The 25,152-nt window shown below is 25.9% G+C and overlaps 1 protein-coding gene across 4 annotated transcripts in view; it reads left to right on the top strand.

Annotated features, from left to right (window-relative positions):
- The window catches only part of LOC108556159 (ankyrin-3-like), a 48,658-nt gene that overhangs the window by 9,024 nt on the left and 14,482 nt on the right, over positions 1 to 25,152 (top strand). For 2 of the 4 annotated variants that reach the window (XM_017912130.1, XM_017912128.1), the window contains exons 11-25: positions 2,272 to 2,421; positions 2,997 to 3,137; positions 5,332 to 5,487; positions 6,392 to 6,688; positions 7,628 to 7,811; positions 9,366 to 9,485; positions 9,556 to 9,640; positions 11,114 to 11,338; positions 11,805 to 11,950; positions 12,512 to 12,720; positions 13,047 to 13,251; positions 14,887 to 15,076; positions 15,165 to 15,303; positions 21,481 to 21,760; positions 21,860 to 22,009. In XM_017912130.1, coding sequence (XP_017767619.1) covers positions 2,272 to 2,421; positions 2,997 to 3,137; positions 5,332 to 5,487; positions 6,392 to 6,688; positions 7,628 to 7,811; positions 9,366 to 9,485; positions 9,556 to 9,640; positions 11,114 to 11,338; positions 11,805 to 11,950; positions 12,512 to 12,720; positions 13,047 to 13,251; positions 14,887 to 15,076; positions 15,165 to 15,303; positions 21,481 to 21,760; positions 21,860 to 22,009 — 2,677 coding nt within the window. Of the gene's footprint in view, positions 1 to 2,271; positions 2,422 to 2,996; positions 3,138 to 5,331; positions 5,488 to 6,391; positions 6,689 to 7,627; positions 7,812 to 9,365; positions 9,486 to 9,555; positions 9,641 to 11,113; positions 11,339 to 11,804; positions 11,951 to 12,511; positions 12,721 to 13,046; positions 13,252 to 14,886; positions 15,077 to 15,164; positions 15,304 to 21,480; positions 21,761 to 21,859; positions 22,010 to 22,422; positions 22,612 to 22,743; positions 22,837 to 25,094; positions 25,131 to 25,152 lie in introns of those variants that run through there. The other 2 variants (XR_001890807.1, XM_017912129.1) reach the window with 2 other exon arrangements.

Here is a 25,152-nt window from a genome sequence, read left to right as displayed (position 1 = left end):
TATACTTATTATATTTTATGTTAAGTTATTTATCTGTACTGAATTTTAATAAAATTTTTCATCGTATTATTTTTTATGTTGCCTTATTTCAATGTTATATTACGTACGTTGTTATTAAAGTTTTAGAAATTAATCACCTCATCTCATAATTTTCATCCTATTATATTTAGATGCACCTGTAAAATGAGTTTTATAAGGTAAGAAGTCGAGAAATCCCCTTCCTATTACATAGCAATTTCGCACCATTGATCATTTGTTCATCAATTTGAAATCATTTGATATTCTTTTATATCTCTGCTTATGTAAATTTCACCAGCCAAATATTATTTTGTATAATTATACTTGGTATTTTGTAGAAAATTTAATTTCTAATAATTATTGTTTATTTACTGCACTGCTTTTATATTATAAAGTGTAATTATAGTTTGTGTAAATTTGATTACTTCCTATTATCTCGAAGGTAAGCTATGTATGTATTGGGTATCTCAATTGAAGTGTTACAAGTTGTATAATAATACTTTTTTTCTGATCAATTTATCATTTGGTATAGTTCCTCATATCATGGTAGGATATTTAACATAAAAATGTTGAATAGAGAGGGAAAGACATCTTTTATTTTCTTATATAAAATAACATATAAATTTTGGGGTTTTTGAGTAATTAATTTGAAGCAAAAATTTAAAGATAAACGTGAGTGTTAAATTTAGTGCTTTGAATCTTCAAAATTCATTAATTATTCAAAATATCGTTTACATGTATACAGATTATCTTTAATATCACACTGGAGGCACATTAAAAAATGTTTAATTTACTAGTTTACAGTTTCTGTTCGAGACAGAATGATTCATAATTTTCTACAACCATCATGGAACGTGTATCGACATATTTTAATATATTCCACATGGAATATAGCTTTTTTCATCTGGTTCTTTTTTAAATTTAAAAATTGTGCTTTTATTTTCTTTTAATCTTTTTTTATCGTATTTCTGTATGTTGTGTAAAATAAGAAAATTTCTTAAATAAATATTAAAAGAGTTACATAAAAATACGAATATTTATGTAAATTCATTTTCATTAAAAAGTATAAAATATGCAATCCTCCATTGCGTATTAAAAAATGGTGTCCTATTAATTGCATAAAAAGAACGTAACAGGTAATGAAAAAATAAAACAGATTTTGTGCCTATCTTTAATAATTACCAAGAAAATATTTGTAACACTTCATCTGAGACATTCTGTAATTTTGTATTTTAACTTTAATTACGAATTTTGATGTAATGATGCATTAAGATTTAAGAAATTATAATAATAATTTAAAAAATAGTCTACAGAAAAGATTTAGTAAGCAATATATTTAATATTGTGAAATTATTCCTTTCAATATAGCTTTTACAATACTTTTGAAATATTACAGGTATATAAATTGTACAGAAATATAATTGCTTAAAAAATTTGACGATATAATATAAGTATTTATATTAGATATTTTAAGTTGGAGAGAAGACAATCTTTTTCTCTGTGCATGGTGATACTAAGTATATTTGAAGATTAACTTTATTCCTTTAAATCAAATACTACATTGTTTACTTTATGAAATTAAAAATTAAAAATTAATCATTAAGATGAAAGGAACAATATATAGTAATTAATCAAAAATACAAGAATAATACAAGTGATTTTAAAATTACATTTTCTATTATTTTGTATCACAAATATTATTGTTCATGAACGAAATCTTATAAAAATATATTAGAAATTCCGAAAATATTTTAGAAAAATATAGGTGGAATTTCAAAAATATTTTAGTAAAAAGCACATTACGATTTACGGACAAATTTTATAAAAAAATATTATGAAAATGTATTAGAATTTTCGAAAATATTTTTTGAAAATATATAAGAAATTTCAAAAAGATGGTAACCTTTTTACCTTCACGATTATTCTAACTAGTACACTAAATCGTTTTGAACTCGAGGATCAATTAAAAAGTATATATATTTGTTTAAAAATAGAGGCAATGATGTTAAAATTCTTTAACATTTTTATTTAAAAAACTATTTTCATCACACACAGGTTTTTCTTTGAATTAATCATTTTTCAAATTTAAATACCTATAAATAGATTTTTATATGTTCGACAATAATTAAATTTACTATACCATTTAGTATAAAGATTTTATATCTTATATAAACTATGTGTCTGTAGATTTTAGCTTGAGAAACTTTTTGCACGAATTACACTTTCATTCGAGTTCAATGTTTTCATATGCAGGTGGCAACTCTCCTTGTGGAAAACAATGCTTCTCTTAAGGCTACAACTAAAAATGGTTTTACTCCTTTACATATCGCAGCTAAATATGGCAATATGAGCGTCGCAAACATACTTCTGCAAAGGGATAGCAAACTAGATGCACAGGGAAAGGTATGTATCAATTATATTTTTATTTAATATATATATACTGTTCACTATGAACGTGGCCTAAGTTAAAAATCTGAAAGAAATATTTTTATTTCTTATTTTATACTGCTTTCTAATTTCTTATTTATACTGCTTATGCTTTCATTTATATTAAAATAAAAATAGCAAGAAGTTGATTGATGGATTGAACTTGTAGCTTTGTTGTAAATAAATATTTAAAATTATCAAATATTTAGGTGGGAAATTTTTGATATTTCAAAATGAAATATAATATATGACTTATTGTTAATTACTTTCATAATTATGAGCACATATTGTATTTTACATATTCCACGAAGATAAGTTACTTTTTAATTTCTCTTTTATTTTATATTATAAAATATATATTATATGTTAAATTTAAAATGATACTAAATTTCTAAATAACTATAAATAGTTATGCTTATGTGTTATTTATAATTAGTTATGTATTTAAGAAAAAATTTAATATAATTTTAAGTATAATATAGTTATTTATGTATTATTAACAAAATTTATGAAATGTTTATTAATATATAATGTTTACTAATGCATTTCAGAACGACATTTCTCCGTTACATTTGGCATGCCACTATGATCACCCAAATGTTGCAAATCTTCTGTTAGAAAAAGGAGCATCTCCTCATCTGGTTTCACAAAATGGACATACTCCCCTACATATTGCTGCAAGGAAAAATCAGGTAATATGATATTGCTCGTATAAGTGACCTCGGGTTAAACAATTACTCTGATGACTTACATAAGTCAAGTATAATAACTAAAAGCACAGATAGGTCATCCGCTAATTAAATATAAATTTTCGAAATTTTGTTACTTTTTATAAATACATTTGAAATTATTAATGCCTTTCTACCTTTATATTTTTATGATTTATAATTCTATTTATGATTATTCAAATTATATTAAAAATAATAATTAAGAACTGTACGAATAATTTATAATTGTTCTAAAAATTTTCAAAATCTACTATCTATAAAATGAACACGTTCTCTAGTCTGTTGATTCTCATATTATTAAAAAATCGATACAATTCAGCATCACGCGTTTATTTTCATGTGTTTACTCTATTTTCTTCTATACTTTTTCTTATACCTATATTTTTCAAGTTATTTAAATATTGTTGTGTCTAATATCATTTCCTTTGAATAAATTTAGCAATGTATTTCTTTAAAATTTTCTTGTCTGGTGCTTCAGCTGAATCATTAGCTGAGTCATTGATGATACGTATTCTAGATAGCATAATTGCTCGAACATTCGAGGGATAGTCCCCTCTGATAGCGCGCGTTTTTCGACCCGGTTTAGTGTAATTACAGACATTCCCCTTTAGTGTTACTTATCTCAAAATGCAAGTATTTTTCTATTTTTTATTGCTTTTTATTATATATATATGTTAATATTAGTACTACCAAAAGTGCCAAAATGACTTGTGAGATTTTTTATTTTTGGAATTATTGAAAAAATACAGCTACTTTTCGCAAAATTAATATTGGTTCTTCCTCAGATAGCAGTATAATTATCTATACTTATTTATTTTCATTATATTACTTTAATTAATATCGTTTATGTAAAATGTATTTACGTAGACATTACAAGTCGATAGTATTAGTATTAATTATAATTTATTTACCCGATCACAATGAATGTAAACATAATTACATTTGATCAAAGTGCATATGTGCATATCGTCATCTATATTATTCAAGTTTGGTTTATAAAATTATCTTGTGAAACAATTATAAAAGAAAATTTTAATTATTTAACGAAGATATCAATTTTCGAAAATGCGAGTGAAACTTCTCTATGAAGAAATTCACAGATGCTTTTAATTCTTTTCTCTTCAAAACAGTATTTTTAATTTCATAATGTTTTTCACTGCAAAAGTTTGTTTGAAGTCACTACTCGACCGAAAAAAAATCATTCTCGGAGTGTAGAGAATTAAAATATTAGTTCTTACATAAAAAACCTGCGTAACTTATGGAATGACATAAAAAGTATAAAGTAAAATAGCATAATTTCCAGGTTAAACAATATGTTGTTATCGCACAAAACTGTACTGAAAATGAACATGATAAATTACTACTGATATGTACATGAAATCTACATTCTTTAACACGTTGAGTGCCATGGTGGTCATCAGTGTCCGGCGAAATTAATTTTTGAAATTCATATTTGTTTTATTCTAACCATTTTTTTTTAAATTTGAAAAATGTAAATAATTGTAGAACTTTGAACAAAAGACATTAATAATTTGTACCAATTTTTTTTGCCATATTGTTTAATAATTCATCATTGTGTTGTAAAAATAATAGAAATTTTATCATGGCCCCCTGAGCGTGCTATATAAAAAGTGGGTGGCAGTCAAAGTGTTAATTAAACTTCATTATTAAAAAAATACAGTATAATTTATTATACTGTATCATCTTTTATAAGTTTCTGATTAATTATCCTCTAATTTTAGTGCGTATCAGTACAGAGCTACTAAATTAGTAGCTATTAAAGTACTCCATGAGCTGAATATTCTTCATTATGAATTATGACTTTGAAGAGAATATGAGAAATTTATTTTTGCTTCAATTATTTTTGTAGGAATATTTGTATATCTAAAGCAGTAATATAATTTCAAAAAGTAAAAATAAACTATATAATATCTATTTTTATTCCATTTTTGTCTTTTTTTTTGTTCGTTTAAAAGGAATTTTTGTAATAACGTCTACGATTGGAATAAAATATTTAAATTGCTTAATTTATTTTGCAATAATTGAAATTTAAGATTGTGTTGCTCTTTTATGCAATAATACTTGAATGATATAAACAATTTGAAAAAAGATTATTAAGATAAAAAGATAATTAATACATAATTAATGATTTTTCCAGATGGATATTGCTTCTACTCTTTTGGAGAATGGAGCGAATGCAAATGCCGAGTCTAAAGCAGGATTTACACCTTTGCATTTAAGTGCACAGAAAGGACATTACGACATGACGAATTTGCTGATTGAGCATGGAGCTGATCCCAATCATAAATCAAAGGTACAGTCATATTTAATCGGATAAAAGAATGAATCAGTTTACGTTTTCATATTATTTTTATACAGAATTTTCCGACAATTGCTCTCTTTATATAAAATTTTTAGTAAAGAATAAAAATATTTAATTTTTACATGTGTACATTTTTTTATTATTTCTAACTCTTGTGCATGCAATTTTATTCTCTTGAATGTAAACAAAATTCAACAAATTTCTTTCTTTATATAAAACCAGAATCAATTAAAATTAAAAAATTTCACATATGTATATTTTTTGTTCTTTCTAATCCTCTTGAATATATAATTTTATTCTCCTGAATGTAAACAAAATTCAACAAATTTCTTTCTTTATATAAAACCAGAATCAATTAAAATTAAAAAATTTCACATATGTATATTTTTTGTTATTTCTAATTCTCTTGAATATATAATTTTATTCTCTTGAATGTAAATAAAATTCAATAAATTTCTCTTTTTATATGAAACCAGAAAGAATTATAATTAAAAAATTCTAAATATGCACATTTTTGTTATTTCTAATTCTCTTGCATGCAATTTTATTCTTTTGAATATAAACAAAATTCAAAAAATTTCTATCTTTATATAAAATCAAAATATTACAAAATTTTACATATGAGTACATTTCTTGTTATTTTTAATTCTCTTGCATCATATTATAGCAATGTATCTATCTTCAAAATTACACTACTGAAATTACTTTCTTACATTGCGTTATACAAAAATATGCCTTATTCTACCATTATGTTTTTTCTACATAATTATTATGTAATGATATTATGTAATGATATTATGTAATGGTATTTAATGATTTTTTTTATATGTGATAGTATTTAGTTATATTTTATAAGTAATAAATTTTTAATATTCGTGACAATTATTTTGTTCAGAATGGTCTCACTGCATTGCATCTGTGTGCTCAAGAAGATTTCATTAAGGTGGCGTCCATTCTTGTGAAAAATGGCGCGAACGTTGAAAGCGAAACTGAAACCGGCTATCGACCTATACACGTCGCGGCACATTTTGGAAATCTTTCGATGATTCGATTCCTTTTGAAGCATAACGCGAGTATCGATGTAAAAACAAATCAGAATTATACTCCTCTACACCAAGCCGCCCAACAAGGTCATGCTCATATCGTCAGTGCTTTGATAGAAGGGAACGCCTCTCATAAAGCACGAACCAATGTAAGTGTATAATTATATAATATCTTTTCAAATTTTAATTCGTGTATTTTAAATTTCGCATTTAATTTTTATTTTCTATCCATTTTTTACATATTAATTTGTAACTTTATTTTATAATTTAATTATTAATTTTAACTCTCTGAACTCTTAATTCTTCCTAAATTTTCTTTTTAACAATTCCCTAATATTATTTTCAGCGTTTTAAATTTTGCTTAAAACGAGCGATAGTAGGTTGATAGGAACCAATTTACGTAAATTTTATTTACTAATTATTTTAATCGAAATCGTTTTGATTATTATATTTAATGATTATTATATTTAACCATGATTATACAGGGTGTACCAGCATCAGTATTCAAAATCGATTTTTTCGATAACGAAGCTTCGAATGAAAAAATTTTATTTTTTATTTTCGATTTGTCTTTTCGTGTTGAATCACCCCTTTCCCGCTTATACTACTGTTGCTGGGATACCCTGAATAAGTGTACATAGATAATAATATGTGCCGATGATTGTGAAAGTCATAATATATATACTTTGTTTTGAAATATTTGAAATTTGGCACAAAAAGAGACTATTATAAAAGCTACGAAGCTAGATAATTTATTCACTGTGTTATTTTGCCAAAAATAATTTTATTTGTCATAATGTACACAAACAATTCAAAATAAGTGATAAAATAGTTTTCTTGAATTTTTAATTTGATCCACTTTCATAATTATTTACACGTATTTAAACGAAAATAATGGAAATTAATATATATAACATAAATAACGTCAGTCTTGTCAAAAGCTGCATATTCATAGTGATTGCAAGACCAAAATGTCTAAGACTGGTAATTTGGTTAATTTGCTAAGTTTAGTGTAAAGACTAGAAATGGTGATAACAACAAAATATTTTGACACTAATAGAAGAATATATGTATGAAAATTGTTTCAGGATGGATTAACAGCTTTAAATATAGCTCAAAAGTTAGGATACATATCTGTAATGGAGGTACTGAAGGGATTGTCCTACGATACGTTAGCACCTGATAATAAAAATTGGGACGAGAAGTACAAAGTCATTGCACCTGAAAGTTTGCAAGAAACTAGCTTCATGTCTGACTCTGATGACGAAGGAGGTACGATCGTTTTAGAAGTACCTTTAGTACTTATTTTAATAACATTTTCTTCTTACCATTATTGAAACATTATTTCGTAAATGATAAATTATTTCATCAACGTTAATTATTTCAAATTTGATTTCACAAGTGATAAAATAAAATCAAGATAAATTACTAAATTATTTAATAGAATCGTGTTCAGTTATTTCAGATGCTTTTCATAAGTGTTAAAAGAATTAAATAAATTTAGTATAAAATGAAAGCATGTATAATTAATATTTCATATACGTATAATGTTTCCATTTATGGTTTATAAGTGAAATATTGAACCATTGTCTTACTAAGTTGTGTCTTTTAAATTCTTGGATTTAACCCTTTGCACTGGAGAGGCGGCTCTTAGTCGTCATTTAATCAGATTCTAAAGATCGATGTTAATTAATGCATCAAATTTAAAATTACCCAACGATGCGTGGGATGTCGAAGAAAAATAATTCTACGTCTTAATTTTCATACGATTTCTTATTTACCGTTTCAAAGATATCGTCGATTTTATGGAAGAAAGTCTTCGAATTACTATTTTTCTGTAACGAAAAAATCGTCGAGTGCAAAGGGTTAATAATGTTTTACCTTTGTCTATGCGAATGTTTAATAGAAATACGATCCTCCCCCGTGTTCTAAATCAACAGGAAATTATTGTTACAAGGAAACTATCGGAAATGAGTAGTATTAATTAGGAGGTTTAATTATTATCTTCACTTACGATTTTATTCACATTTGAATAAAACGAAAATACACTTTTCTACAAAATATCTCATTCCAGTTGACACAACAAGAAATTCTGTAGAGGGATGACTTAAAGGAAACAATCTGTCTTTTAGCATTTCGAACTACAAAGTACAAAAATACTAAGTACTAAAATTAAATACTAAAATTATATTAATAAATTAATAAATTAAAAAATTAAAATATTAAAACATACACACACACGACAGACTATATTTTCTAAATCACTAGTATATAAGATTTTTATTTCAACTTAAATAAGACACCCTGTATATATAGGGTGAATCATCTAAAACTAGAACCTAAAATATCTTCGTTATTTTTAATAATACAAAAATATATGCGAGGAGGAAGATTCTCTGTTTCAAGGGGTAAATACTGCCATCAAAACGATTGTCTTTTAAGATCATATTCTTTTTGAGATTTCAAGATCATCCTCATTTTTTTTTAAATGCAATAGTACACTTTTATTATTACAGTATTGTAGCTGATAGAAAGACAAATTCATCCTACATACATATTGTACATATCATAGAATAATTGAATAATAAAATAATATAGAATATTTGTAGAATAATAGCAGAAAACATGGTATTAAAAAAGAAATATTTTTACTGTCACAGTATTGTCGCCGATAAAGAGGAACCGTCTTATATATATTACAGAATAATAAAATAATATAGAATAGTTATAAGATAATTATAGAATAATACCAAAAAACGTGATATCGAAAAAGAAATATTTTCTAAAACAAGGAACATAAAATTCAACTGAAATATTCATTTGCAGGTTCAGATGCATTGATCAGCGAACAGCCATATCGATATCTCACAGCGGATTTGATGAAAAGTCTAAGAGATGATTCTCTGCCTATTGACGTTACACGAGATGACCCGATACACAGACAAGGTAAATACCCATTGCTTATTTCCAAACGTTACGATCGTTTTACGTGATCTGTCAAATTGTTCTCGATCAGTCACGAAAGAAGAGAAACAGGACTTCACTCAAAGCAATAATTATTGTCTAGCAGAAAACTTCGATACCGATGGATTTAATTTGGGGTATGTAAATTAATTTGTGATTCTCTGGATAGCACTTAAAGCAAATTAGAATACCATTCAGTGGTTTAGTAAAGTATTAGTAGAGTAGCATTTTACGATGAGAATTATCATTAACTAAGATCAAATATTTTCATTTTCTAGCCGACTTCATTTCAGATCGTAAGTAATTTTTATCGCTACAGTACATAAACCTGATTGTACAAGCACAGTGTACCATGTATTACCACGTTATGCTATTGATTTTCTATTTTTATATATTTTTATATTATCCAAGAGAGGTTGCAGCAATGAGTGCTCTCTTCAGTTTCCTTCCTAATAATCTGTATTATTAGTGTTAGTAAACAAAATTTACTTAAATTGGTTGCTATCATTGGTTGCTAATAATCTGTGCATTGATAGAGTAAATACGTTGCTAGTAAATTTTGTATAAAATATTATTCTGTAATATAAATAATTCCCTAGGAAACGTTCTTGGCCAAACTCAATGATACGCATTACTTCATTATTTTCTTCTCGATAATAAACAAAGGTTTGAATTATTATTCTCTTTTTTGGTTTTTACTTTATATTAAACCGATTTAACATCTCGTTTTAGACCTATATTATAATACTCTATATTAAAAAAATTATAGTAATTTTTCGTATTATCGTATTTGGCTGAAAACTTTCTATCAGGAGTAGTACTATATTAATTTATATAAATTTACCTATTTGTAAAAATGTACATATCGTATAATATCTCACGTAAATTTATATAAAGCTTTTATAGACAAAATCTATAAAATATATTCGCATAAATTTTGTTACATTGTACATATATGGTTTAAGCAATAATTCGATTAGATTTTTTGAAGATACATCTTTCTTCAAATTTTATTGGATCTCGAACCAATCATTATTATTATTATGAGATATTCACAAATTTAACAAAATATAAAATGCATAAAATATTTTGCAAATATTTCATAAAAGTATATTAAATTGAAACGAAAAAAAGTATTCGTTTAATATCGCTTTGATCGTCATAAAAATTTATAATCTTCAGATTTACGAGAAAAGAGTTGATTGTAATCTCAATTTCATTGCTGTGACCTTTCTTCGTGAAATTATGCTGAAGATATATGTATATACTTTTAAATGTTTTTCTGAAATTCGTACAAATCTCTGATTATTATTTTCGCTTCGCAATTTCTCTGTTTTCTGTTAGGCTGATATCGAACGTTTACTATACAAGCTACAGCTAATTTATTTGTACACACTGTTATTATACAATTTCGACAAAACAGAACACATATACAACAAATATCTATGATGCTTAAATTTTCGATTTAATTTTCCTTTCATGTCATGTTGCCACAGATTGTAATAATTTCAAGACGATTGAAAAATATTCGCATTTCTATGTAATTTTTACGTATTTACTTATTTGCGATGGACTTGAGTAACGTTTATGATTTAAACTTGAATTTCTAGATTTTTGGTCAGTTTCTTGGTGGATGCACGTGGAGGTGCCATGAAGGGATGTAGACACAGTGGTGTACGCATTATTGTACCACCACGAAGAGCAACAATGCCAATTCGCGTTACGTGTAGATTGATAAAACCTAATAAAGTTGCAAATCCTCCTCCTTTAATGGAGGGAGAGGCTTTAGCGACCAGAATCATAGAAATGGGACCAATTGGTGCAACGTTTCTAGGGTAAATTTTACGAATCACTTTACATATTTTCCGAATATAGAAATAATATTAATTTTACAAACAATGCTTACTGTAAAGTATTTCATATATTTTAGTTTCGATATTTTTATAATTCTTATTATAACTTTCTCAATTCTTATAATTCTTATAATAATTATTAGAATTTATATTACTTTCATAATCTTTTATATTTTTTATGATTTGTAAATGTTTTATATCTTTTACAATATTTATATTTTGTACGATTTGTAAATTTTTACAATTTTTGTAATATTTATACTTTTTATTATTTGTACATTTTTTATATTTTGTATAATTTGAAAATTTTTATAATTTTTACTATATTTATACTTTTTTAAATATTTATAAGGCTTATAATCTTCCCAACTGTTATTTATATAATTGTAAAATATATTTCGTATTATTACAGTAATATTTACTACAAAAAGAATATATTTCGTTGTAGCCCTGTTTTAATTGATATACCACATTTCGCATCTATTCGAGGCAAGGAACGAGAAATTATTATTCTCAGAAGTGAGAATGGAGAAACTTGGAAAGAGCATGATAATTCTGCCGATAATGATACTACATTATTAAATACTCCTCATGGTAATTTTTTAAACTTAACACATTACTAATATTATCATTACCAAACAAAAATTTAGGATAATTACATATTCCATAAAATCAAGAAAATTAAATATATAAAGAAATTTGCCAAAAATTTTCTTGTCTCGAGCAACACTTTAAATCTTGACCAACTAATGAAAATTTTTAAAGTTAACTTTTAACTTCAACAGCACGATGATTAAGATTATTAAATTAATATTAAAATTAATAAGAGACAGATATATGGCTGTCCCAAAATTCACGCACGAAGTAATTTTGATAGAAAACACAGGTTTTAATGAAGAATTTTAAATATTGTCAACAATAAAGACGCATTGTTCTTTCATGTAGCGCGCCATTTTTAATAACACTGAACTGCCAACTGTCACGCTGTCCTTTTTTCGTTGGCAACACTTTATCGCACAAATGGCGCCAAATTTAAATCTTGCGTGAATTTTGAGATACTCTAGATGTAGATAAAAATGATTCTAAATTTTTGTCAATAGTACACATTTCATTGATACTATAGAGTAACGACAATTTAATGAATTTTCTTTACAGATCCACAAATGAGTGCTGCTCATTCCGGCAGGATTACTCGTATAATAACGACAGATTTTCCTCAGTACTTTGCTATTATCACGAGAATTAAGCAGGAGGTTCATGTAATCGGTGCTGAAGGGGGAATTTTAACATCGAGTGTGGCTAACGACGTCCAAGCTGTTTTCCCACCAGGTGCATTAACGAAGAAAATTAAAGTTGGATTGCAAGTAAGTTTGTTTATAATATTTCGCATCGTAACATTGCTATAAATTATCTGATATAACAAAAATCAAGAATTATTAAAAAGTAAGAAAATCATTAATTATACAATATAAAATTGTGAAAAACATAATTAATTATTATAAAATATGGAATTCTGTAAAACATCGATAATCATTGTAAAGTAGAAAATTATATAAAATATTGATAATTATTATGAAACATGAAATCAACAATTATTATAAAATATGAGAATATATAAAATATTAATAATTATTATGAAATATGAAATTATAAAAATTAAAAAATATAATGTGAATTATTTTTTTTACAGGCTCACGTGATTCCAGCAGAGCTTACAGCAAAATTATTAGGAAATTGTGTAGCCGTATCTCCTGTAATAACAATCGAGCCAAGAAGACGAAAGTTTCATAAACCAATTACTCTTACGATACCTGTGCCACAAGCTGCGAATAAAGGGATGATTAATCAATATGGCGGCGAAACACCAACGTTACGTCTTCTATGTAGTATTGCAGGTAAATCAATATTACTTATTTCAAGTATTTTCTAATATTAAATTAGTGTATATGAAACAGAATTTTTTAAAAATAAATCATTAAATATACACAATGTATCATATATTTGATCAAAATAATACCTGATTTATATTCATAATCAGTTCTTGAATTAAAAATTCTTTAAACGCAGCTTTTACAGAGTTTTCACTTTAAAACAATTTATTCGATCAAAAATTCTCTAATTATTTAAAAAAATGAAAGTTTGTAAATGTAAAATCAAGAAAAAAGGAACGATGTCACATAATTTTATATTCTAATTTTTCAAGTTTTTCTATGGTCATTTTTGGCCATATTTTGTATTAGATTTTAGGAAATAACGATAAATAAATTCTGTTGATAATCATTACACAGTTACCATTATCCTTAAATTATAAAGTCCTTTTAACAAATATTTTACATGTTTATCTTTATTAGGCTATAATTTTATTATATTAAAATAATAAAATTATTTTATTATTATAATAAAAATATTAGGCTTTAATTCTGTAGCTTTCAATTATAATGCAAGATCTACTTTTTCTTTTTTCAATTGTGATATAAGATCTATTTTGCCACAAGTGATATGAAGTTTCAAAAGTAGATCCTGTTCGCTTCTTTGAAGTTTGGTAATTATCTCCATTTATTCAAGATTTTGTATACCTTCCAAGCCAAGACATTTATTTTTCATTTACTTTCTGTATTATAGTCTTTCTCTTGCTTTTTTTAGTCTTTCTTCTAATTCACCTTCTAATAATACATAAATCATTATGGTTCAGTTCCAAGAAACAACATTAAATGTTTTTCCATTTAAATGCACCTTTCTTTAATGTTAAATTCGTATTTTCATCAATCTTCATAATAATTTAAAAATTTAAAGTTGTATAAAAATATCACACAAGCATAGTGTTTATTCCTGTTTCAAGGCTTCAAAACTTTTATTACAAATCTTAATTACATTCAATACACAGTTCATTATAGCAAATTTCTTCTTAATATGTTTAATATATCTAAACTTAATACTAATTAAGTTAATTTAGTATTAATACTATTTAATACTGAAACAATATTTCACATGCACTAACTCAATAATATTTACTAGCATAGCTAATATGGTCTAAAACTATAATTCTCTATTACTGTTTGGTTATTCTCTTTGCACGGTTATGAATTTATAATGATAACTCTGATGTTGAAAATACAATTCAACACACTTCCGTAAAATTTAGATTCCCCATATCATAAGTTTATCGAGCTTCTCAACAAACTGTGTTTAAGAATAAATACATTTTTTAACCCTTTGCACTTGACGATTTTTTGGCTAGAGAAGAGTAGAAATTCAAAGATTATCTACTAAAAGAACTGACGATACTGTTTTGAGCAGCAAATAAAGAATTGTATAATAATAGAATTGTAGAATTATTTGACTTCGATACTTCGCATACTGTTACATTACATTAAATTGGATACATTAATTAATATCGATCTTCCAAATTTTATGAAATGGTGACTAAAACTCACCCCTCGAGTGCAAAAGGTTAATATGGAACCCACTTCTCTTCTATATTCTAGTAATTCGAATATATTTCGTATTTAATTTCTTAATTTTAAATTTAGGTGGTACGAGTGAATCACAGTGGGAAGATGTAACCGGTTCAACACCTTTAACCTTTATGAACGACACGGTGTCTTTCACCACTACTGTGTCTGCTCGATTTTGGTTAATGGATTGCCGAAATATAGGCGCGGTTCCAAAAATGGCAACCGAGCTTTATGAAGAATCGTTATTTGTGCCGTATATTACGAAGTACGTATTAATATACATTGCATACTGTTGTATATTTAATTTAATCAATTCTCATTTATAAATACAATATTAATTGTTTTTTGTCCAGCTTTGTAATATATTCCAAACGAATGGACGTACTCGAAGCAACGTTAAGAATATTGTGTATGACCGATGGGAAGGAAGGGATGCACACCTTGGAAAGGCAAGAGGAATTTGTCGAAATTGTAAAAAGCCGTGATGTTGAAGTAAATATTGTTCATTACATATTTTTAATTTTATTTTGTTCATGAGGATTGAATTATGCATGCTTAAATGTATTATTATTTAAAAATTTTGAATTAATTCAATTAGTATTAGTCTATTATATTTGTTTTCCTTTTTTAATTATATCATTTTATTTATTCCATTTTTAATGAAGATTTTACTATTTATTGTTTGTAACGGTGTGCATTGTATTTTTATTTTCGTGTACAACAAATTTTGTTTATTTCTTGTATGTTAATCTTGTATATTAGCCTTTGTATACTTCACTTTTATTTTCATAATTTTGCAAAAATGAGCGTCTAATATTGCATTGAGAAATGCATATACATATATATATATTAATAATTATCTTGTTACACATTTTTGAAAAGCTAGAAAATTTATCAGAATATAAAAAAATGCAATTAGGTGAAAAAGTAGATAAAGGTCTTATTAATATTAACATAGCAATAAGTTGGTTTTACAATATTATTTATTTACTTTTACAATATTATTTTGTGATAAATCTTAAACTATTTCAGTATAAATCCTGATACTTTTTGTTGTATTCATTATGATCTGACATATATTATTTTAAAAAATTTTAATTAGGCAAAATAAACAATATTCTATTTATACAAAATGTATATTAAAGCATATTACAAGTAATAGAATTTTCCTGGAAATTATATAGCAAGTTAATGAATATGTACAATATTCAATGTTTATTCATCTATAAATATTTAAATATGCTAAAGTAAATAGTTGAAGTAATAGTTAAAAATAATCAAATAATTAAATAATAACTTCTTTTCTATGTGACGTTAATATTTAATTAATATAATTTGAACATAACTTTTGCCTGTTGATGTGAAAATGTTTAAAGGATGACTTTGCAAGTTTTGAATTTAACAAGTACTAAGATAGTAAAAGAAGTAGTAAATTAAATAATACGTAACATTATTCTAAACAATTATTTATTATCTGTGTAATATAACAATACATAATATTAGCATAACAATGTTAAAAATCATGCAAATTACAAATTACGGTCGAGAAATAATTTACTTGAAACCAATATTTTTATTTAAAAAAGAATCTTAATTGTGAACCTGCGTATGAAATCAATTTTTTAAATGAAATTGAAAGAAAGCTGCTATTGTGTACAATTACTGGGAAAAGTAAATGATTGATACTATATAATAATAATGAGTAATTGCAAGTGGATTTACAAATCTAGTAACTTTTAAAAGAAATGAAAAGATAATATAATTATCTAAGTGATAGAAAACGAATTTATTTAAAATTTTGTATCATTACATCAAGCCAATAGAATACTATACATTTCGAAAATATCATGGAACGTTTATTGATATATTTATAATATATGATAAACCAATCCTGGCTTCCTGCAAAAATTGGTGGACTAATTATTAATAATATTCCAACTCTCTACTATAAAAAAATTGCTATAGGAATAAGTTATTCTTATTATTTCTTTCATTTGTTTCCAATGCTAGTAACATCTTGCTTAAGAACTACTAAGGTTTATTGAAAAATTGACGAAGTAAGTATCGTAAATATTTTTTCTTAGAGATTTTAGATTTTCACACTTTATGTAGTTACGGTAAAATAAATGTTAAAGAGATATTTTCAAGTTTGTTTATTAGGTAATTTATTGAAATAGAGAAAAAGAAAAATAATTCTTTTTCTAATGCACAAATAATTTGGAATTATATACATAGACAATTGAAATCAATTCAAGACTAATCGAATAATAAAATCCCAGTTTATTTATATTTATTTATATATATAATATCCGATTTATATGATTAGTTTCATTTACGGGGAAAAACATTAAAAATACTAGAGAAAATAAAAATAAACAAAAAAAAGAAAAGAAAACGATAATTATTCTTTTAATAATACAGATGATAGGATGTATTAAATACACTATATTTTATACTTTTTTACAAGTTAAAAATTGCATATTACACTGTGGAGACAATGAATAGCTCCCATAAGAATTATAGGTATATATTCTCATATATTTTTATGTTTCTACAATACCGAAAGTTTTTATTCTTATGGTAATAGTTCAAATTGTTATTTGGTCGTTAAAAAAACGATTTTTATGTTTTGTTTAAATTTGATTGTCTTGTAATAATTATCATTCATATTTAATTTGTTGAAAAATTTGGGTCAAGCTACTGTATACCCTAAATTTATTAATCCTGAGCATAGAGCTAATTAAACAAAATAAAAGGTATTAGAAATATTATTAATATTCCTTAATTATTACCACATTAAGACAATTTAAATCACTTAAGCAGATTATCAAAGCTTTACCAGATATAATAATTTATATACATAGTAACAATACAGTTACAATGATATTTCGTTGATACAATTTATTAAAATTAAAAACTAAAATATTCGTTTATCAACCTTGGTCTCCCTTATTGTTACATTAAATGTTCTTTCAAATTATCATTTTCAATCATGCCATACAATTGTATATACATATGTATGTAAGTATTTAAAAATTGAGAAAATCATGACTTAGGTATGATCAATAAGATAATTTTTATAATGACAATGCTAGTAACAACGTTGGAATAAATTTAAAACCATACAATGATTGCAAAAAAGAAGAAATACCTCATCAGAGATTTGAATGAAGTATTACGATAGTATTTAATTATTTTTAATTTTTAAATATTGTTTCCTCTAATACCTTTAATTGTTTAAATATTACTTGCTAGTTTGCAAAGATGCTCTAGGTAGTTCATATAACTGCTTAAGTTATCATTTATGGAATATTAACACATCTCACTCAAAAGACAATTTATTCTCTTTCTCCCTTTCCATCTTTTTAAAGGTTGTATCAACCTGAAAGTCATTAGCAATTATGTTATAATAGTAATAATATAATTTACAATAATTTGAGCCTAAATTAGGTGTAATAGGTTAATAGACTTAAGAAAATCTATTAATTTCTTGTAGTGAACACATTTCTCTTCAATTAAACTTATATGAAATAATCCCACAATTTCTGTGTGGATCAGTGTAATCAATAGTGCTTAATATTTGAGGTTTAAATGAAAAATCAGTGACAGTTAAATTTTACATCTGATAAGTGATCCACTAACGAAGACCTAAACCTGAAAAATTTTTAATCAAATCTTTCCAAAATCTTTCACTAATGTCTGCTAAAAAAATTCTTCTAAATAAAATTTTATCAAATTCTCAAAATTGGTACAAAAAGAAGAAAATATTGAAAAGGTAATAATTTTTATTCACTTACACGAAATCACTAGCTAGTGGAATAATCTAGCAATCCAACAACAATCAAAAATGCAAGATAACGTGGTTCTATTCAAAGTTCCATTTTTGAATAAATCGATGTCGAAGATTCGAGTACAAATGCTTACACAAGGTTTCACTTGTGCTACAATCTAATAGATATAGTTATAAAATAGTTTGTAAAGCTGTTCACCTATTAGTCACGTTGTATAATAACGAATGAATAACAAAACCAAAGTCGACTTTACTAAACAATTATTTAGTAATTAAATAATTATTTCAAGCATAAAAATTATTATTTTTAAATGCTCAAACAGAAAAATAATTCTTTGTTGGGGCTTATGCACGTAATCCTCTTGATATACATAAGAGACTTAACATAACTTTATAAGTAAAAATCAGAAGGTTACCTTCTTACAAGCTATTGAAACTTAAATGAAATATCAGTGCAAGACAATCACAGTGCAACAGATGAAAAATCTGGTTTTTAATTATACGTATACTAAAATGCTATGATCGAATAACTGAAAAAGCAAATTGTTAATTCTTTTCATTTCATGAACGATATTATATAGATAATCACATTTTTATAAATATCACATTTTTTCCAAATCCTATAATTAAATTTCCATAATTTATTTATATTTTGCACGTGTAAAATTCCTAGCATTATCGAAAATGTATATACTTCTTGAAGTTCAGAAATATTTAATTATTTAGCAGGTTTCGACATTTAAAATTTATTTCAATAAATGTATCAGCTATTGTTGATTATGCTTTAAACAATCTCTATTACTATTAGCTTGCTCTACGATTTAATTATGAAAAATTATATCCTGAAGTAGCATTTAACTTTAGTCAAACACTATATACCTATGCCATCCACGTAAAATTAGATCAAAATTTTAGAAATTTTTCGAATTTTGTGTACGTCAGAACGTGTGAAATATAATTATGGTCACGAGATTAGTATAGCTTATAATCATAAGATTTGCTATGAAGAATTCGTCACGAGTTAGACTCGTCTTTGTAGTGCAAAGGGTTAAATCTAGAGTACAACAATATAACTATTATATTTTCTGAAGCTGACAATGAGTACAGCAGATGTTTATTTATAAAATAATATCAAGTTTCTTTTCTGTAATAGAAATATTCCAAACGAAGAATAAATAGATTAAAAAATTAATATCTGGGTATTTAAAAGCAGAGGATACTCTAGTATTCATTAAAATATAGTGTAAAAAAGTTATTAAGTTAGAAGAAACGTGAGAGTTATTTTTCATAATTAATAATTATTTCAACATCAATAAAAGCCGTTAAATAAAGAACACTTCAGCTTTATTACTCATCTATCGTTATCTGATACAATAAATACGAATAGAATCATAACAAGTGTTTGTAGTTAATGAATTATTAATATCGGTTTACTCAAAAAAAAGCTTCAAATGCAAAAATTGTTATTCTACATTTTCGACTTATCTTTCTGTATAAAATTAGTCCTTTTATACACCTCGTTTATACTACCAATTCAATAATACTCTAGAATTAAATACGGACAAAATAAAATTATATTTTCATCAATAACAGATCGGTGAAAATTTAATAAAAAATATTAATTTTTTCATTGGCAGATGACTCGTTCTGGAATTATTTCATTGAACTGTCATAGACGGATTGCGTAATGTTCGAACATTCTCTGCTGCTCCTTTGTCTTATTAGCTCTCGCGAAATCTGATAATAAGATCAGGCCAACAATTAAGTGAACCCATTTTGTGATCACTTATCCAGAAACTTCTGTATTTTCTAAAACTGATTAATTTTATGAAAGCTTAATATCGAATTAATCAGAAGAAAAATAAGATATATTCAACTATTTTCATATGAATTATTTATAAACGTCTAAAGATATATATGTATACAGAATAGACTACTTAATGTGACTATCTTATTCATTTTTGTTATTAGTGGACCAACTAAAATTTTTATTTTCATAGATAATACATTTTCGCAAATAGTTTCAAAACGATATTATTTGGTTTATGTTTTTTTCCTTGAATAAACTTTTTAAACCTTTTTGTGTACAATCCTATAATTTTTCTTAACTATCGTGAATATCGAGACGAACTCAAAACAATAATGAAAAAATAATGAAATAATAATGAAAAAATATAGAGAGAAAGTAATTTTATAACATTTATTTTTATAAATAAGGAAAAGTTAGATCTATGACATTAATAACATAAAATATGCAAGGAGATCACATTAGGTTGCATTACAAGTTGATGCACTTGTTAACAATAATATTTAAGAAAGTGTCATAAATACTTTTTACAAAATTAAAAATAAAGCAAAGAAGAAATGATTTACTTACAATTAGTAAATCAAAAAGAAATAAAGTTAATAAAAATAAAAATAAAGTTCTGTTGCAATCTCATACACTAAAATATTATTAAATTAGATTCATAAGTATTCTTTTAATTATTTAAAACAAATGCAAGAATTACAGGTACTTTAATGACCTGTAAAAACTAATAAAAAATAAAAAAAAAAATAAAACATTAGTGAATGTATTATAACGTAGATATTAAAATTTAAAAGAATTATTAAACTTTATATACCCTCGAAAACTTATCTCAATTTCAATATTTAATGTAAGATATATACTATAAATTACTAAAGGTAAAATTTTGAGGGTCCTTACAAAAATGGAATCTCGATAATCTTCTAACAAATCTCCTCCTATATACTTCTAAATTTAATAACTTTCATGACTGTTGAACAGCTTGCTATACAATAATAAAAATTATATATTGTTATACAAATAAGAATAATAAAAATTATGTAGATATTTAAATAAATAAATTTGTTTACAGGCACTCGATGGGAAAGATCTATATATTGAATTCAGTGGAAATTTAGTACCTGTGACGAAATCGGGTGTACAATTGAAATTTACTTTTAAAGCTTTTCGTCAAAATCGCTTATCGTTCCACGTGAAAGTGAAAGATCCTTTGTTAGATCCGGTGGCTAGGATGTTGTTTATGCGAGAACCGAAAGTCGCGAAAGGGGAACCCCCTCAACAACCAATTTGCGTGTTAAATATTGTTCTTCCAGAAATTACAACTAAGGTCGAAGTACAAAAGAAATTGAAAGGTACAATTTTTTCCATACTTCATGTACACATGCACTAATCATGTGATATTTATTCTGCAAATATAAAAAAAAACAACGTTGTTCTTCCTTTCGTTATAGATTACGAAGATTCGAATATTATTAGTCAAAAACTGGAATCTTATGAATCGAAATACAAGATGGAACAAAAGGAAAAAGGTGACGAACCTAAGGATATTTCGCCTTCAAAAAAGAAATTTATTACCGACACCTTGCAAAAGGAACGAACAGGTATGGCATCTATTTTTATTTGTCCATATTAGACGAATGGTAACGTTAGAGCAATGAAGGAAATCTGAAATATAAAGTTCGTTAGTTCGCTATAATCACATATAAAAATTAGTAATCGCGGAACACCGATTATTTTAATTCAGTATACAAATGCAAGGTGCAAAAAAGGAAATTTATATGTTTAGACGTGATAAGAAACAATGTATTGTAAGACACGAATTGCTTTAACGATCACACAATTGTATTACTGCAATAAGATATATGAACGAATTATAAAACTCGTCAATAATGGCGATCGATATGTACGGTATCTTGGTTATACCTGGTATTATATTAAAAAAGAAAAGTTATCTTCAAGACAACTCTGTTCCATACGGTAGCAAAATTCCACTGTAATTCTATTTTCATTTAAGAGGAAAAGTTAATCTGCTTATGGCTCGAGCGTTGAGTGAGGCTTCTTTAATTTAATTATGCATAACAGTATCAACAAACGTTCGATGTAGCTATGACGAACTTGTTTAGTTTGATCTGAACCACTGCTGGAAGCACTACTTTTAAAAGCTATCCTCTTTTGAGTATCACCCTACCTCAGTTTCAAACATGTGAGTTTATTTTACTGAAATTGTGTTACGATATCTGTTACACTTCTTACTTTCACTTTATTTACCCATAACATCACTCTTATATTTCTGTTCGTTTTAAACATTAATTTTCATTTCTTTTACAATTTTCAGTTTCAGGTTTTTTTAAGTTCTTTAGTAATTTGCACTTAAGGTCCATACGATAACCTTTAAAAACCAAAAAGAAATCTATACTCGAGAGATATCCTTCATCATGGAAGAAATAAGTGATAAACAAGAAGAAAAAGTGGAAATAGAAAGTTGCACGTTAGAATCAACGAATAAGAATGGATTATCCATCGATAAGGGCGTATCTGCCGATAAAGTCAGTACAGATTCTCCAGAGCGAACCAACGAGCAAATAGAATTAAAGAAGAATGAAGAAAAGACCGTAGAGTGCGCGCAAGTCGTTGATGGAATTTCATGTCCATCAAAACCGAAAGAAAATGTTACAGGAACGAAGGTAAAGCGTAAAATGAGATCGACTCGTAGAAAATTGAATGCTATGATTAACAATTCGTCGTTACATTTTTCTGATACCGATTCTGAAGGAGAGTTAACAACGATTAATTCTCAAATCAGAGCATTAAATTGTACAGATGAGCAACAAGGACCAATTATTTCTGTTACATCGGACGATGTGGAAGCTGAAGGCTCTAATTATTTATCATCCGATGATAAAGGGCCGATTCAGCGTAATAGCTTCGTTGAAAATCTAACGGATGTCGATGAAATTTACCCAAGCGAATCGGAGAACGAACAAAAAGAGAATCAGAATAACCTTAAAATTGCCAAGAGTTTTTGTCAAGGAGAAACGGATCTCGAAGATTTCGAAGTTGAAGGTGAAATACACTCAACGATCTATATAAAACCGAGGTCCGATATATTCTGTGACTATAGCGGAGAGACAATAACAACTAAGGAAGGTGATGGACCGTTTTCCGTTGAAGTACGAAATAAAATATATCGAGAAGAGGATCGACGTAACGATGTGTTCACTAGCATGCCAGATATTGTGGTTATGTCCAATACTGACGAAGAAGATATGGATATATCTGAAGAGGAGGAAATACAAGAAGCCTGCTGTAGTCAAAAAGAATTTCTTGAGGATTTGGATGCCCTTGTAGCGTCTCAAGTTGTTATGAAAAATATTAATAAAATGGAAAACATGTTAACTGTTAAAGATGTCAGTGATGACGGGACTAGCGATTGTCATACCGATGTCGAAGAAGTTGATCCGAATGAATAAATTAATTTGAAATATGTCGACGGTAAGGATATGATTTTACAAAATACGCTTTTTGGCGAAAGATATCATACTATTCGAATATCATAAAAATCTGATCTGTATTAGATCTAGTTTATCCAACTATGTATTGGATGTAATGCAGAAATGCATTGGATATCGTTCCTTATGTTATTCGATATTTATTTAATATAATATATGTATGTTATAAAATTGTACAGCATATATAATGAATATCAAATGACTTAATGTCATATTGAACATAATATTTATGAAGAAATTGTGAATATTCTATGAGTGATAAAGGATTACTTATTGCTGATTGTGACATACCTAAAAATGCTCTTATTGTTAGAGTAATCTTTTCGATTATATTTTTATTATAAATGAAACTATATATCATTCATTTGAGCTATAAATGAACTTTATAATATATATTAAATTAAGAATATTGATCATTTGAAATTTAAAAGAAATAGGAGAATATATATAAGTTTAAAATTCATATATTCTTTAATGTAACTTAAATTTATTTAATTACATATGTTATATCTTTTGCTCATTTATGAAGACCAAACTTAATTATTTGTATGATTCTAAAATGTATTACTTATAAAAAATAGGTTTTATTCTGTATTCTTATAAATCACATGCTCTGTGTAACTTTAATATTTATAATGTTAACTTTACTTTTCAGTTACAAAAATATGTTTTTTGTTATAATTTTGAGTATTTTCGTTTGAGTAAACATTCTTTTCTGAGTATTTTAACTTTTTATACAATCATTAAAAATATATTAAAGATCTTTTATAATTTCAAATATATACCTTTTAAGGTATTTAAGAAAGTAATTTAATTAAAGTGTATGTTAAACTCATAGTATATAGTATTTGTGTTTTGACAATATAAATATTTTTTCATGATTGTTACTTTTTTGGAAACCCCAATTGTCAATTTGAATTATGTATGTTGTTGCAAATATGCACGTGATCAATACTTATGCATTAAACATGTAATTAATAATCAGATTCCAAAGTCAGAGAAGCAAGTAAATTTCCTTTTTTAAAAAAATTATTTGAAACAAAAATTTTCAAAAATTAAGAGAATATTTCAGAAAAATTATCAATGTCTTTATAAAACATATTTTTGTAATTTTATACATGTGTGGAGTAAACATTTTAAACAATAAACTAAGATAAATCTCTGCGCATTATTTTAGGTCATAACATGTTGAAGCACTAACGAGGGAAAATTTGTATGTATATTTACTTCAATCA

The sequence above is a fragment of the Eufriesea mexicana genome, unplaced genomic scaffold, assembly GCF_001483705.2.
Source record: "Eufriesea mexicana isolate 0111107269 unplaced genomic scaffold, ASM148370v2 scaffold325, whole genome shotgun sequence".
Taxonomy (NCBI): Eukaryota; Metazoa; Arthropoda; class Insecta; order Hymenoptera; family Apidae; genus Eufriesea; species Eufriesea mexicana.
Note: the sequence above shows the minus strand (reverse complement) of the source record. Positions and strands in the feature narration are given on the sequence as shown.